The 16,235-nt window shown below is 47.6% G+C and overlaps 1 protein-coding gene across 1 annotated transcript in view; it reads left to right on the top strand.

Moving 5' to 3' along the window:
• Window positions 1-538: 538 nt before the first annotated feature.
• The window catches only part of LOC147703621 (zinc-binding protein A33-like), a 336,075-nt gene continuing 320,378 nt past the window's right edge, over window positions 539-16,235 (top strand). The window contains exon 1 of the mRNA XM_086931961.1: window positions 539-668. Coding sequence (XP_086788087.1) covers window positions 545-668 — 124 coding nt within the window. The 5' untranslated portion in view covers window positions 539-544. The remainder of the gene's footprint in view (window positions 669-16,235) is intronic.

The raw sequence follows: 16,235 nt of genomic DNA, 5'->3' as shown, positions 1-16,235 counted from the left end.
GAGGAACCGGACACGAGTCCTCCAATCGGGAGTCCCTACTACAACCAAGACAAAACAAATTTCCAAGTCTGCTAAGACCAGGCATCTTTGCTCACTAGTCTAGCTTCAAACTTCGAAGGATTATCGAATACGATAAGTCTCGTGAATACACGAGTCCTTCGGTTTTGGCACTTGCAAGTTCCAAACAAAGCAATCCCGAAGGATACCAAACTAAGAACCAAACTAAGGACTGGGAGACGCTCCACTTATAAATAACTGAAGTATCGATGATCGATGACGTCACCAGAAGACTCGTCTATCGTTTCGCTCTACCAATCATCAAGGGTCCAAAACAGGGCGATAGTCAGGGCAGCAGTCCTTCGTAGCCGTCGGGACGCGGGGAACTTCGCAGCAAAGACTTTCGGACCACGTCGACATACAGGGGTCGCTGAAGTGGTTGGCCGTCCTCCGGAATTTTCACACGAAGCTCCTCACGGACCTCTGGCTTGGACCGGTACCGTTGATACCGCCCCGAGTTGGACGCCAACTGAGGTACCGGGTTTTTATGGACCCGGTGGTGCCAGGGAAAACACCCAAAGACCTCGAGTCCTTCCTGTTTCGGACCACAGAAACACAGAGTCTTCTAGATGAAGTCAAAGATCGTATTTATTGGCTGCAACCAGTAACAGGTATCCTAGAAGTACAACAGCATGTATGTTCTCAGGAGACTGCTCGTTTTTACAGAACCAGCCTTTTCCTTTTATACTAAATAATAAGCTTCAGGTGAACATTCCTTGTTTTACAGTTTGACCATATACATATTTTTACTACAAAGAAAAAGCAGAGTCATGATGACAAGCCCACATTTCAGTTTATCCAGTTCATGATAGATTACCCGGCAAGGCCCAGAACTTTCATCAGATATCGACGGACCCCTAATAAAATCGGGCACCTCCTCCTTGTAAAACAAGTCATAAAGAAGAAACAGGGACAGGTGTGTGTGAGATTAGCCATAGCTTGTATGTGATGAACGGTTTATGACATGTTGTGCCTTGATACTAATCTCGTTCGGCCATTGGGAAAGGAATTGCCCGAACAGGTTTGGCTTAAGGCAGTGGTGTCAGCTCGCCCAGGTAACAGAGGAGTCCGCAATGGTGTACGTGTCCTTTCAAATCGAATTCGGCCTTAGTTATTTGGCTATGTAAGGGCAATCACAAAATGGATGCCGCTCACAAAATGGAACCCGAGGGTTCAAGACGAAAACTACGATTTCAGGGTGATTTCGTCACTCGATCTTGACGCAAATCCTTAGGTATAGTATTTAAGCCATTTCCGGTCTGCTAGTACCAAAAGCGTCATGATACGATGATATTTTTGACGCGAGTGTAGAGCTTCGGTACCACACAGTAGCAGGGTCCAGAATTTTCAGTACCACAGGCCCAGAGTTGTGCTGATAGCTTCGGGCAGGTGAAGCCGACCGCGGGGGACCCAGTGCTCCACAGTAGCGGTTCTCGCCCATCAGAGGCAAGCAAGGTCCCTCTAGACCATCCAATGGCACGAGACTAGGCTGCAGGATCATGCACACTGAACTGGAGCACCTACTCTGACAGAATGAGGAGGTGCTACATTACACCGGGGTTTCAGAAGCAGAGGCCGAATGTACTGCGCACCCTCCCAAGGATCCCCTGCCACTGCCTCCTTCTTCTTTTGGGCTCAGCCCAATGCCTCTGAAGTGTATTGCAGCACCACAATGACTAAAATCACATCAGGGAGCATTGCCCAAAGGAATAGGTAGCTTTATGAAAGACACAGGACCTTGTACCTTTCTATCAGAGGAAGAGATGTGAATTACAAAACGAATGACATTACAGAAAGCTGCAAGACTCTGAAGCTGTGAAAATCACATACCTGGAGGCGAGATTGCAGTGCTATGGTACCAAACCACCACTACAGAGCCAGACGCAATTACGTCCGGGTGATAATTACACTGCTGAGTCCCCTCAGGCCCTAGAGGTACAATGCGGTAGGAGTTGCAGCACTGGCAGCAGGCTCCCAGCTGCCAGTAGGATTCCAAAGTTAAGCTATGCTGCACCTGCTGCCTAGAGGTGTGGGTATCACATACTGGGTCCTGCAAGGTTTTCTCAGCAGTAGCGATTAGGCAATGGCGCTCATGACGTCCTAAGTTAATCAGAGAGGCGACGCCGGAGTGTCGGGTGCGTGTCATTTTCTACTTTGTAGGCAGCAGAGCGAGTTGACACAGCCACCAAGCCTGCCACAAACAGTGCCGACGTGCTGCTGCCAGCTAACAGGCTTTACTCTGTCAGTGTTGTTTAATTAGCAGCGCACAGCTCCGGCTTGCTAACCACACTGAAATGCCTTAATCTACTGCTGTATGCATGGAACTTGGCTGGGCACATGACTGCCATTTACTTGCTGTTGGTCTTTGTGTATTCCTCCCGTGAGAACAAAGGGGATTAGGTGTTGGAAGACTTAGCAAGCCTCCCAGGATGGCTGGGGGCAGAGCTGTTCCCTGCCCACCTACAGTTGAAAGGGCTGTCTCCAGCACACACACTAAGGAACCTGGTACTGGCCTCCCCCCCAGACTTCTTGGAACCTTGGTAGGTTAAGGGAAGATCTTTCCGGAAGCAGATGTAGGGGTAGCATGGGAAATCCCCCCACTTCAAAGACTGGCACTAGGTATAAATATTCACCCCAGAACACCTCTTCAGTACATTTCTGACCTTGTGGAAGACTTTAGAAGGAATTCCTGGACTCCTAGTGGACCACCCTGTTGCTTGATGCCGGCCTTGGTTCCGGAGGTCGCACTGCTGCCACTAGAGGACTGCTCTGCTTCTTGAGGACCTTGCTTCCCAGAGGACTTCCCTGCTGTTAGAGGCCTGCCTTGATGCTTGAAGGAGAACTGGACCAAATCCATGAACGCAGGACCACCAAACAGGAGTTCAAGGAATAGTTGGCTGGCCTTCTGTGTGAGCTACAGGGGCATGATCAAGCGACCTTGAAATCTACACCTCATCTCTGCTGGAGTGAGTTTAAACCCCTCCCACCCACCAAATGGTGCCTCCCAGGTTTGGCACTCTTGAAAGGGGTGTTACAGGTCATTCTCCTGCCTAGCCGTAAAACGTGGGACTTCTAAAAAGTTTTACCGAAAGTACTAGAAGAACTGACAGAAGACAAGGTACCTGACAGTGGATCCACCCAAGGTGAATTGCTAGTTGGTCTGACTTTGCAGTAGCTCTTGCTACACTATTCTATGCAGCAGCAAATCCTGCTCACCAGGACCTCTTAGTGACAGTGTCTGGCCTCATGGAGCCCTCGTCTGCTACAGATTGTTGCTCTGTCACGCTGGTGGTTTCTGGCTTCCAAACCATTGTCTAAGTCCAAAGGTAAACATTTTCACAGGGCTCGATGGCGACTAGCTCCCCATTGATGGCGGCTGTAGGAAGCTGGCTCTAAATATAGTATACCAAAGTGAGGTATAGTGTGCACAGAGTCCAGTGGATCCCCAAAAGTAGGCAGAGGTAAAAGTAGATAGTACCTTACTCTCTATTTGTGTAGCGTGGTCGACAGGAAGGCCTTATCAGAGCGTAGTGCTAAGCATTTATTGTACACTCTCAGGCAAGGAATGATTTCACACACAGAAGGACTGAACACAGACCAATTTGTTTATATAAAAATAATATTTAGTTGTAGTTTATTTTTCTAGAACCAAGCCAGGCCTGGAACAGGTTTGTATAGGAATACTTTGTAGAAATATATGCAATCAAATGACAATTCAAATGCAGTGAATCAATATACAGTCGGATTACTTTGTAAGTACTTTTCTTACTCAACCAGGTATCGGACAATACCAGGCTGGTACATTTCTGGTGGGAAGGAAGAAAACAGTCAATGTTTTTGCAAATTAGTTACAGTTTTTATAATGTACTCACAAGCGAATATTTAGTTCTCTGAAAGCAGAACTGGCTTTTATGGGTCTGCGGGTAAGAGTCGGTACACGGGGGTCACAGCGAGTTGCATTACCAGTGGGTCGGAGGCGGCCGAGTGCGGAGTGCCAGGTCCGTTTGTTAGCCAATGGGCTAACACGGCTGTGGGAGTGGGGGACTGTGGCAAGCAGGCCACCAAGTTGGATAAACAAAGACTACTAGAGTTAGGACAGCACAGTGGCCAAATGGCCCACACAAGAACTACACCTCCAGCGGCACAGAGACAGCTGGGTGTAGGATGCGGTCCTGGCTGTGGTTGCAGGCATCTGTCAAGGATCCTTCTGAATCAGTCATTGGCTGTAGGCGAATGAGATCTTTGGGAGCGGTTGCTTTTGGGTATGCTACTTTCGATGATGGAGTCAGTCGGACGGTTGGGGTTCATTCCTCTTCACCACTTCTGCTCAGAGTCGTTTGGGGTGTTTGCCTTTGGTCACGGTTGTGGGGAGTTCTTCCATTGACGACTGCAGTTTCATTTTTCGGAGCTTGCTTGTCGGGGTCACTATGATCCAGGCATGGATCGCTGGTAGGACCTCATTGAGAGTTTGATTCACTTCGGCTCAGGCTCGAGTTGCCAGTTGCAGAGTGGAGGTGAGCCACAGAGTCTGCCATAGTCAGTGTTGGTTTGGCTTGAGCAAGTCCGAAGCTCACATGTTGACAAAAGTCCTTTTGGGATTAGAAGGCAGGGCGAGTTCTTTTGGTTTTTGGAGGACTGCTGACTGCAAGACACAACAAGGTTTTTTTGTGGAGACTGAGGACGGGAAAGAGCAGTAGGGCTGGAGCCAAGTCAATAGTTTTCCTCCTCTTCTTTACTCCGCATGGCTGTTCGGTCCTTCTTCTTCTTTTCTCCTATTTGACTCTGATCTGAGGAGGCAAGTTTTGGGGTTGCCCTTAAATACTAAATTTGGAGGCTTTACTGGTAGAGACAGGTCGGGCCAATGGGCCTCTTCCTTGGTGTGGGTACACCCCCTATTGTGCCACCCTCCAGTGGGAATGGGACCTAGGCCTCACTCTGGTTGGTGGGGTCCCCCCATCTGCAAGATGGCGAGGACTCAAAGTTGTGCTTCACCTTGCCTGCCCCCAAGTGGTGGGGTTGGCAAAGGTGGGCACCGCTCTGTTCCTGTCTAGGTTTTCCCAGCAATTCTCCGGTCCAGAGTGGAGGTCAAAACCTTGTGGGGGCCGCTTGCTGAAAGCAGCAAATGGCTGGAGTAGCTCACCAAAGGCTGCAGGCCTATGAAGATTCACCTTCGTGGATCTGGCCCTTCCTGGGGGAGGAGGCTTGGCCCCTCACCCCAGGATGTGCTTTGTTTCAGGACCCAAAGTGCGGCAGGCACCCAAGGGCCCAGAACCATGTCTGGTGGTGGCAGATGGCGAGGAGCCACTCAGCCAGGACACTAGATTTAGGTTCTTTTCAGGGAGCACCTCTAAGATGCTCTCCGAGTGCATTTCTCAATAAATCCTACATTGGCATCAATGTGGGTTTAATATGCTGATAAGTTTGATACTGAACTTCCCAGTTATCAGTAAGGCCATTATGGGGCTGTGGAGTTCGTACTGTTAACCTCCCATACCGTTTACGCTTAATGGCATTACTGCAGTTACAATGCCCAAAAATGGACTTGGACCCTCAAAGTTATTTTACGCTTCAGTCTTCCCATCCCTCCCAAACATGGCCGGCCACCTTCACCCTGGACTCAGTACAAGAGGAGGTATGACCCACCCCACTTCCTGGTTTTTTTGTTCTGCGTTGCAAGCTCTCTGAGCGCAATTTGCAGTCCATTGGGTGAGGTTATATGCGGAGTGGAGGCCCAGCAAAGTGGGCTCTTGTTCATCTTATTCTACTGGGCTTTATGGCAAGGTTCGGCAGAGCGAGCTCATTGTGGAGGTTGGAAGCCCTGCTACAGAGGGCTCCTTCTGGGGTGTGTGGGCCATGAATCGCGGCCGGTGGCTGAGGCACTGGCCCAACGCCTGACCATTTTTCCCCAGAAATTCCAGAATATCCGACGAGTCCTGTAATTGTTGACTTTCGTGGAGACTTGGGAATGGTCTGCCTCTTCTTTTTCCAAGGGGGCTCTCAAGTCCAGAGGGTTTGTGAGAGTCTGGAGCGGCGCAGCTTCCTAATCAATCAAAAGAGTTGCATCTGGTTCTCACCCAGGAGGTAGTGTTTATTGGGGGTCACCTGGACATGGTCAAGACGCTGGTGTTTCTGCCGGCTGTGAGGAGGGCAATCTTGAGGAGGGACCTGGGTTGTCTGCTGGCCTTGGGTTCTGCCCCGGTGCATCAGTGGTTGATGTTGCAGGGTTTGATGTCAGCAGCTATAAATGTACTGCCATGGGCTCGTTTGCATCTGTACCTGTTGGTAAACCATCTCCTGCCCCATTGGTCCCCTTGTTCCCCTGCTTACGATCTGCCAGTGGTAGTGTCCCCTCAGATTTGGATTGGCATGGGTTGGTGGATAGTGGAGACCAATCTGACCAGGGGTCTTCCTTTTCAGGTGTCACCCTGCCAGGTGGTGACAACAGATGTCAGCCGGTTGGGCTGGGGGGGTGGTGTTGGATTCTTAGTCCGTGCAGGGTCTCTGGGATCACTTTGCAGGCTGGCTCGCCCAACTTCCGGGAGCTGAAGGCTGGTTAGATGGCTTGTCTGGAGTTTGCACCAGCCGTTCGGGGGCATCATGCTCTGGTCTGGATGGACAATCAGGTGGTGATGGGTTACCTCAAACACCAGGGGGGCTGCAGGGTTTGGTCCCTGTGGCTCCTGGTTCAGGAGATTCTGCCCAGGGTGGAAGGCACTGTATTGTATCTTTGGGCGGTGTGTCTCCCAGGGAGAGAGAATTGGGGGGAAGATCACCTGAGATGGGGTAAACGCAGTTTGGGTGCCCGACAGTGGATTTGTTTGCGGGCAAGGACAATGCTCAGCTCCTCCGCTTCTGCACAATTATTCCCTGTCCAGAGGCATGGCGGTGGATGCGATGTCATTCAGGTGGCCTGACACCCTGCTTTTTACATTTTGTCCGATCCCTTTGATCGCCCGGGTTTGGTGCAAGATTCGCCTGGACAAGGCATTTGTTCTTTTGATTGTTCCGGGCTGAGCTCACCACACATGGTATACTGAGCTAGCTAGCCATTCAGGATGGGTTGGGCGATTTCCAATCTTTCTTACTGTTGGACTTGGCCCTTTTTGCAGGGTCAGCCCTGAACTTTTTGCCTTACTCCTATATTTTTTCTGACCTTTTGTTGGCTATTTTATGACTCTGGGCACTTTACCGCTGCTGACCAGTGCTAAAGTGCATATGCTCTCCCTTCTGTAAATGAATGTATTAATTGGGTTCCATGACTGGACTTTTGGTTTACTTGTCAGACCCTAATACAGTGCACTGAGTGTGCCCAGGGCATGTAATTCTAAATGCTGCAAGTGGGCTTGCAGCACTGGTTGTGCCACCCACAAAAGTGGCCTTGTATAACGTGTCTAAGGTCTGCCAATGCAGAGCCTGCGTGCAGTCCGGGACTGTCAAGCTGACTGGGCAAGTGCATCCACTTGCCAGTCCCTAAACCTCCCCTTTTCTTCATATTAGTCACCCCCTATGATAGGCCCACGGGCAGGGTGCATTGTAAGTGTAAGGTAGGACAAGCCCTGATGTGTGTGGCATGTCCTAATAGTGAATTACAGCCATTTTGGTTTTTCACTATTGCAAGGCTACCTGTTCTCCACAGGCCAGAACTCAGAGAACATGGTAGAAATTCAAGTTTAGTATGACTGGACTCAGAATAATAAAATACATCTTTTAATTAAGTTTATTTTAATATTCTGTGTTTGCAAATACCACTTTTAGAAAGTAGGTATTTGCTTGCCTAACCATTTAACCTGCCTCTGCTAGGTTGTGTATTCCTTGTCTGGAGTTTGAGTGACAGGGATGGGGGACTCCATGAGACAGAATGAGTCAGCCCAGTGGTGAATAGAGAGATCTGCATCTAGATGGGAGGGAGGAGTTGCACCTGGTATCTGAATAGGACTGTGCCTGCTCCCCACAGTGCTGGCTCTCACCACTGTGGTGCGTCTGATGTCTCTGCCCTGCACACTGAAAGAAGAGAAGGAAGACTGCCAACAAAGTTCTCCAGGGATGTACTTGCCTTCCACAATGCTGGCTCCACCTCCTGTGGGGTGTCTGATGTTCCTGCCCTGCACTGTGAAAGGAAAGGAGAAGTCTGGTAAACAGAGTGCTTCAGAACTGGTTTGGACTGGGCACAGGCCCCTCTCACCTCAGAGAACAAAGGATTTGGGGGTATAATTATTGGGACCCTGATCCCATGAAATTAGATCACTTCTGGACTTACAAGACAAAACCTCTGCTGAGGAGAAGGAACCTGAAAGAAACTGAGGAGAGACTATTCCCAAACTGAAGTGCTGCTTGGAGGATTGGCCTGCAGTGGTTGCCTGACTGCCAAAGAGAGAAGAAAGAACTTTTTTTGAAAATCTGTTTATTAGCATAGTGATCCGAGCAACATTACAGAGTTATCATTGCATGTCTGAACCAGAATGAGGCGTGCTCTCGTAGACTTAATACCAGCAGTTACATTATACATTTTGTGTTTTGTTGTATTTCTGAATAAGTAAACAATCCCTTAAGAACCTGAAAAAGCCCACCCTCCGCCCACAAACCCCCCCCGACACTCGTATTATAGGCGTGTATAAGCCAGTTCGTACTTGGCTGTACCCATGGGTCCATTCTTTCCAGTAGTATTACTCTATACAGTCAGTCATGGACATCAGCAATAACAACACGGGGTATCCCGTAACATTGTCCAGTGCACCACATTTGGGTACGGTACATGGATGCCCAGTAAGGTAGGACACAGTTCAGTGTTGAGGTATCGAATCAACAGACTCCCCATCTCCCACTGTTTCGAACCTCCCCAGTAAGGCAAACCAGTCCAGTGAAATCAGCGTTTTCCGAAGGCCCCTGCGTTCTTCGCGCTGTATCGCTTCACCCTCCGCTTTGCCCCACCGTGTCACTTCCGTTTTCCATAGTTCGGGATCAGGTGGTTTGGGTGACTTCCACCTCATCGTAATTGCCCATTTCTCCAGCAATATGGCCATGTCAGTAAAGCGTGTTGCCACACTCCTAGTACGCGCCGCGGGTCCCAGCCCCAGTAGTGCGTATTCCAGAGTGAGCGATTGTGGCAAGGCACCTGCACTGGTGAGTAATTCGTTTAAAGTGGTCCAGTAATAGCCCAGTTTGGGGCAGTCCCACAACATGTGTATCAGTGATGCATCATCTGTGGTGCATCGGGGGCAAGTGTCGACTGCGTTAGGGAACATAGCGTGTATGCGGTGAGGTGTTAAATAAGCCCTATGGAGGAGCATAAGCTGGATGAAATTAAATTTGGGGTTCCAGGCTACCTTTTTGGGAAATTGGAGGATACGTTCCCATTTCTTGTCCCTTAGTGGTCTTCCTACATCACCCTCCCACTTTGCCCTGAGAAGCGACAGTGGGACTGCTCTCCCTGTTCTGATGCCAGCAGTTAGCCATTTAGTTAGGTGGCTTCCCGTCCCCATGAGATACTGCATCGTTGGCAAGGGGTTCGTGGGTGGTTCTATTCCCTCGTGCGCCCACCTTCTAGCCACGTAATGTCGGAGGCCAGCATGCAGGAGGAACAATTCCCCAGGGACACCATGTGTAGCCCTAAAGTCATCGAAGGACAGCATTCGTCCTTCAGCAAAGAGGTTTCCTATATTCGTCACTCCAGCGTCATGCCAAGGCGTAAGTGTGTGTGTTGTGAGCGGGCCCGCCTCCAATGGGATACCCAGTAGTGGAATTGTGGGGGCATAGGATGTCGCCGGGGCTGTGTATTTCAACGCCTTCCGCCAGTATTGGACAGCAAGCCGGAGAAGCGGTGGGGCATTTCTCGGTAGGTCCGAGCGGGGCAATAGCAAGACATGGATCTTCCCCTTAGAGTGATCTTCCTCCGCCTATGCGCCTCTGCCCTGAACCCCAAATGAGTTCCGTGAGGAGTGTATCCAGCATTTTAAATGTCGTGGCGGGGATCAGAAACGGCAAGTTGGTGAAATAGTAAATGAGGCGGGGAAGCATCATCATCTTGGAGATGGCTACTATGCCGGCCACCGATAAGGGCAATGACAGCCAAAATTGTATTTGTGATTTAAGTGCTCTCATAGCTCGGCCAAGGTTGCCATATATCATGACATCGGCATCCCTGTAGATTTGTATGCCAAGATAGCGGAAGGTGGTGTCTGCCATTTGAAATGTATGTGGCGTGAAGAGTAAGGGTGTGGGCGGGCCAGGGGCAGCAAACGTGAACCTGTAGGACTTGGATTCGCTTATGGTGAGGCCAGATAATGATCTGAAGTCCTCGAATATTTTAGGTATACGATCCAGGTCTCCCCTCAAATCATGGAGGTACAGGATAATGTCATCGGCATAGGCGGACACCATGTGGGTAGTCGCGCCCCTCCGAATGCCACAGTGGGGAGCCGCCGTCCGGAGCTTACAGAGCAGCGGTTCAAGGGCCAGGATGAATAGGAGTGGGGAGAGCGGGCAGCCCTGCCTCGTGCCCCTTGCTATGTCCATGGGTCCAGAGATGTACTTGGATGTGCGCACCCGAGCCGTAGGGTGGGTGTAGAGTAGTTTGACCCAGGCAATATATTCGGGTGGAATCCCAAATTTCGCAAACGTAGCAAACATGAAATCCCATCTGAGGGAATCAAAGGCCTGCTTCAGATCCAACGAGATGCAGCCTTCGGAGCTCAAGTCCGCCGGGTCTCGCAGCATCAGTTGGGCGAGCCTTCTAAGATTCATGGCTGTGCTCCTTCCCGGCACAAACCCACATTGGTCAGGGTGGATCAGGTGCGGGATGTATTGCGCCAAGCGCGTCGCTAATGCCTTGCTCAGTATCTTGTAGTCGGTGTTAAGGAGAGATAAGGGTCTGTAGTGAGCTAGGTGCATGCCATCTTTACCCGGTTTTAAGAGGGAGGTTATTAAAGCTTGTAGGGAGGACTGGTATAAGGAGGCAGTTCGCAGCGCTTCCAGGTAAACAGTGTGCAGGCGCGTGGCGTAGAACTCAGCAGGTAGGCCGTCCGTTCCAGGGGTTTTGCTCCTCGGGAGAGCGTGTATTGCTTGTCTAATCTCCGCGATAGTAATAGTACGCTTCAGGTCTTTGCTTGCATAGCGGTGAGTTGGGATATTTCTAAACCCCTCATGAAGTCCTCTAGTGCAGCCTCGGAGAGGCATTGATGGGGGCCATAGAGTGTGGTGTAATAGTCCCGGAATGCAGTATTGATTCCTACTTGGGTCGAGGCCAGTAAACCGTCCTGATCTAATATGTCCAAAATTGGATGGTTCACTGGAGAGTCTCGTATAATACGGGCCAACAGGGGGCCCGACCTATCCGCCTGTGTATGTATTAGTGTATTCCTTGTAATCTAGCAATCTCAAGTCTTCTAATAGTTCAGCGTGTTTAGTGTGTGCCTCCTGTAGTGGGGTGAAGTGTGTGTTTGTGCCCGCAGCTTCGCTCTCCAGCATTGCCAAGTTACCTTCCACTTCCTTTAGATCATCGATCACCTCCCTCCTCCTGCCCACCCGGGTGGCCATTGCTTCTCCTCTGATGAAGACTTTGAAGGTGTCCCACTGTATTTGTCTGGAACTGTGTCATGACACGCCTTCCCAAAGCCCAAAAAACGAGCTTAGAACACCCTCTGAGGAAACCCACCCCTGTCCCGTGCAACCTGCACGCCAGTACCTAAAAGGGAAGAAAGGGTTAAGCATGTAAGGTTTAATGTTCATAGTTATATGCATGTTTCAAACTACGTGTATTATGTTTGGCTGCAATATTCATGTGTTAATCCGTATAGACTTTCAAAGGGAAAAAGACGAGCTTTGGTGTTGCATCAAGGAAAGGAAAAAAGACGCGCTTTTAAAACCACACGCATCTTTTTGGTGCGCGATGCAGAAGGATTCAGCGCTCCAATCTCGGAGTGCTCGGCGGACTTTGGGCGTGGCACGCAGCCTTTCCCTGACGTCCTTGGGTGTGGCTAGACTATAAAAGTCACACCCAAGGTTCTGGAAGGCGCTTGGTCTTCAGAGTGTCCTGGAGCCAACACCTGCATTGAAGAGCTCGCGTTCAGCATCGGAGATCGGGGATTAAGTCAGAGTCAGCAATCAATGGACAGTTCAGACAGCTCGGATTGAAAGCTAAGTACTTGTTTCTCTTCAAGGCGCCCAACGCAAGGATCCAAGAGACTTGTTTTGAACTTTTGATTATTTTCAGGTTCTTCATTTGTAAAACAGGTTAAGGACTAATTCGAACCAGAATGTTTTGGGAATTCTTTTGTGAACCAAGGTTATTCTTCTGTAAACCAAGTTAAGGTTTAATTCGAGCGTTTTGTGAACCAAGTTTATTCTTCTGTGAACCAAGTCAAGGTTTAATTCGAACATGAATGTTAATGTTTGAAAACTTAGGTGATGCATGTAAAAATGTGTGTATAGATAATATTCATCCTCACAGAGCTTTCTGAAGTTTCAGCCGGAATCAATAGTTTTGATCTTATGGAAAAGTCGTGATAAACCTACCAAACAGGGAAAGGAAGTGAGTAGGATTATTTTTAAGTAATTATAAATAACAGGTAAAAGTGAGGGTTAAGAACAGTGCAAATAAGTGTTGTTTCTTTTCATAGGAGTTTAAAACTTAACACTGGAGGCGGACAAGTCAACCACCTTCAATTGAAAGACCTCAACCCTTGCACACACCACGACGACGACATCCTGGACGCGAAGACCTATCGAGTAGTTCGCAGGTAGGAGACCGCCTTCCCTAAAAGACAAGGAAGAGTTAGAGGAGTAGATAGGAGATTAAAGAGATCTAGACTCTTGCTAAAATTACATTCTTGTATATGTTTTCAGGTCGACTACTAGACAACAAGTAGCGTCAGATCCGGCCTCTCTCCCTGACTGCTACCCATCATCCTAGTGTGTTGATTAAGAATCACTGGCTGAAAAGGTAGGGTTTTGGGGGATTGGTCCATAGCGTCTCTGCAAAACCGATCAAGCACCTTACAGGTAAGGTTGGTGTTCAGTTCAGGTAAGAGTGCTTGGTCATATCTGACAGAAGACCAAGCCCACGGCAAAGTTTTGCCCAGACGCTATGGATGAATCCCCGCAAATAACGTTGCAGGATTTAGCTACTGTACTATTAGAAATCAGGGCAGAAAATGCGGAACTAAGGAAAGATGTTACTGCAATTCAAAATAGGATTACACCAAGTCCTCAGACCTGGACTTTTACTTCTGATAAAAAATCTTATATGAAACCACCAATCTTTCAGCCAACTATGCATACTCTGTATAGTGGGGAAGCAAATTCTAGTACTTCAGGAAACCCTCAAATTCAGGTGGTTACTCCAGTATCTATCCCGTTAGCACCACCCGAGAGGTTTTATGGAGATTGTAACAAATTCACTATCTTCTTAAATCAATGTCAGTTGCATTTTGTGGCGAAACCTACAGCGTTCCCCGATGATTCCTCTAAGGTGGCATTCATCTTGTCCTATTTAGGTGGGGATGCTGCTTTATGGTCCGTGCCTTATGTAGAAAGGAATGACCCAATATTAACTGATTTTCGAAGATTCAAAAGAGCAATGAAGAAATTGTTTGCCAAACATGTATTTGTACAATCAGCAGATCATGAGCTGCTTAATTTGAAGCAGGGATCTTCAGATCTTCTGCATTATATTTCAATTTTTAATAGGCTGGTTATTGAGGCAGAGTGGCCTGAGGAGAAAAGAGTATCATTGTTCTATCGTGGTTTACGCGATGATTTAAAGGACATGATAACGCAAATTTTAGATCCACCTACAGATTGCGAGGAATTCATAGATCTGGTAGTAAAACTAAATCACAGAATTTCTGAAAGGAAAGGTGAGAGGGGGAAATCAGACTTTAGAATGATGATCTTCAAAGAGAAAGGGAATGTAAGAACAGAGCCTTCTCCCTCTAAACTTGATCCAGTCGAGCCAATGCAAATAGGCACAATTAGAGGACCCCTCACTAAGGATGAGAGAGAGAAGCGTCGAAAACTAAACCAATGTATGTACTGTGGGAAGACCGGGCATTTTATTAAAGATTGTCCCACACGTCCAGTAAGGCCTAAAACCAAGTTTTCAGAGGTTGCAATTATGCAGCAGTCGGAAAACTAGCTCTCTCGGTAGATACAGAGGTCAATCTACCGAGTCCATCTATCACTTTGGCCTCCTTAGCTCCAACTGCCTCTCATTGTCACCTCAGTATGCGTATACTTCTTCAGTCTCAACTGAATAAGGAACGGTCTTGGTCCATAGATGCCTTAATTGATTCCGGAGCAACTGGAAATTTCATTGACACCAAATTATTTCAGAAGTTAGGCCTAAAACAAATAGTTAAAGACTCTCCAGAAGTAGTTAGAGCGGTGGACGGTAAGGAACTCACGTCAGGACTCATACAATATCATACCGAGATGTTGAACATGACTTGTGCAGAGAAACACATAGAGGAAATAACTTTTGACATTATTGATGCACCTCAATTCGGTTTGATTCTGGGGATTCCATGGCTAGTTTTACATAATCCGTACATAGACTGGACTAACAGGAGTATTTTGTTTAAATCTGATTATTGTCATGCCAAATGTTTCAAGCAATTCCCAGGTTCTGAATTGTTAATTCAGGGATATGACTTTCCAAAGAAATCCAAGAGTGTTCTAGTGGTTGCTGGGGTACCAGAGGAATACCAAGACTTGTTGGATGTATTTGACAAAAAAAAGGCGGAGACATTACCTCCTCATAGAGATTTTGACTGTCAAATAGATTTGATCCCTGGGGCATCTTTGCCCTGCAGTCGAATTTACTCATTAACTGAGAAAGAAAATGAACATCTACGTAGTTATTTGGATGAATATTTGGCCAATGGGTTCATTCGACATTCTAAGTCTCCGGTCTCTTCTCCTCTCTTCTTTATTCCAAAGAAGGGAGGAGAATTGCGCACCTGCATCGACTATCGTGCCATCAATAATGTGACGGTCAAGAACCGATATCCCTTACCTTTGATTCCAACACTACTTGATCAGATCAAAGACGCCACCATTTTTACAAAACTGGATCTGCGAGGCGCATATCATTTGGTGCGAGTCCGTGAGGGCGACGAATGGAAAACAGCCTTTAGAACTAAATTCGGTTTATATGAATACCAGGTGATGCCCTTCGGACTTTGCAATGCACCAGCAGCATTCCAGTTTTTTATAAATGAGGTGCTGAGAGAATTTTTGGATATTTGCTGTATTGTATACATTGATGATATTCTAATCTATTCAACAAACCAATCTGAGCATGTAAAGCAAGTACGAGCCATTCTTCAACAGCTTTTACAAAATTCTTTATTTGTCAAACTCGAAAAAAGTTTGTTCCATGTGACCACAGTTGACTTTCTGGGGTATATCCTCAGTCCGGCTGGAATTGAAATGGACCCGAAGAAAGTCAAGGCAATAATTGAATGGCCCAGTCCCTCTTCAGTAAAGCAAATACAGAGTTTTCTGGGTTTTGCGAATTTTTACAGGCGTTTTATTAAGGACTTTTCTCAAAAAGTTACGCCTATCACAAAATTGTTACGCAAGAACACGAAATTTGAATGGGCTTCAGAAAGTGAACAAGCTTTTCAGGATTTAAAACACCAATTTGTGACAGCCCCAGTGTTAAAGCATCCTGACCCCTCCCAGCCGTTCATAGTAGAAGCTGATGCTTCACAATTTGCCATAGGAGGAATCTTATCTCAGAGAAGTATTGAAACCGGACAATTACACCCCATTGCATACTATTCTAGAAAATTGACCCCTCCTGAACAGAACTATGCAATTGCAGACCGAGAGTTATTGGCTATAAAAGCTGTGTTCAAAGAATGGCGGCACTACTTGCTAGGGGCTCGACATCCAGTGACCATATATACAGATCACAGGAATCTACAAACACTCAGATCTGCTAAAGCTTTGACTCCGCGCCAGCTGCGTTGGACCTTGTTTTTTAATGATTATGATTTCATCATAACTTATCGACCAGGAAAAGAAAATAACAAAGCCGATGCTTTATCTAGAATCGGTTTAAGTGATGACCTAAATCTACAAAAAGAAAAGTTACACCCTATAATTTCAGAGGATAGGTTTCAGATTGGTCTTGTTACCTCAGACTTTGTGCCTGAAATTGAGAAAGTCTTACAAAA

The sequence above is a fragment of the Lissotriton vulgaris genome, chromosome 7 (assembly GCF_964263255.1).
Source record: "Lissotriton vulgaris chromosome 7, aLisVul1.2, whole genome shotgun sequence".
Taxonomy (NCBI): domain Eukaryota; kingdom Metazoa; phylum Chordata; class Amphibia; order Caudata; family Salamandridae; genus Lissotriton; species Lissotriton vulgaris.
Note: the sequence above shows the minus strand (reverse complement) of the source record. Positions and strands in the feature narration are given on the sequence as shown.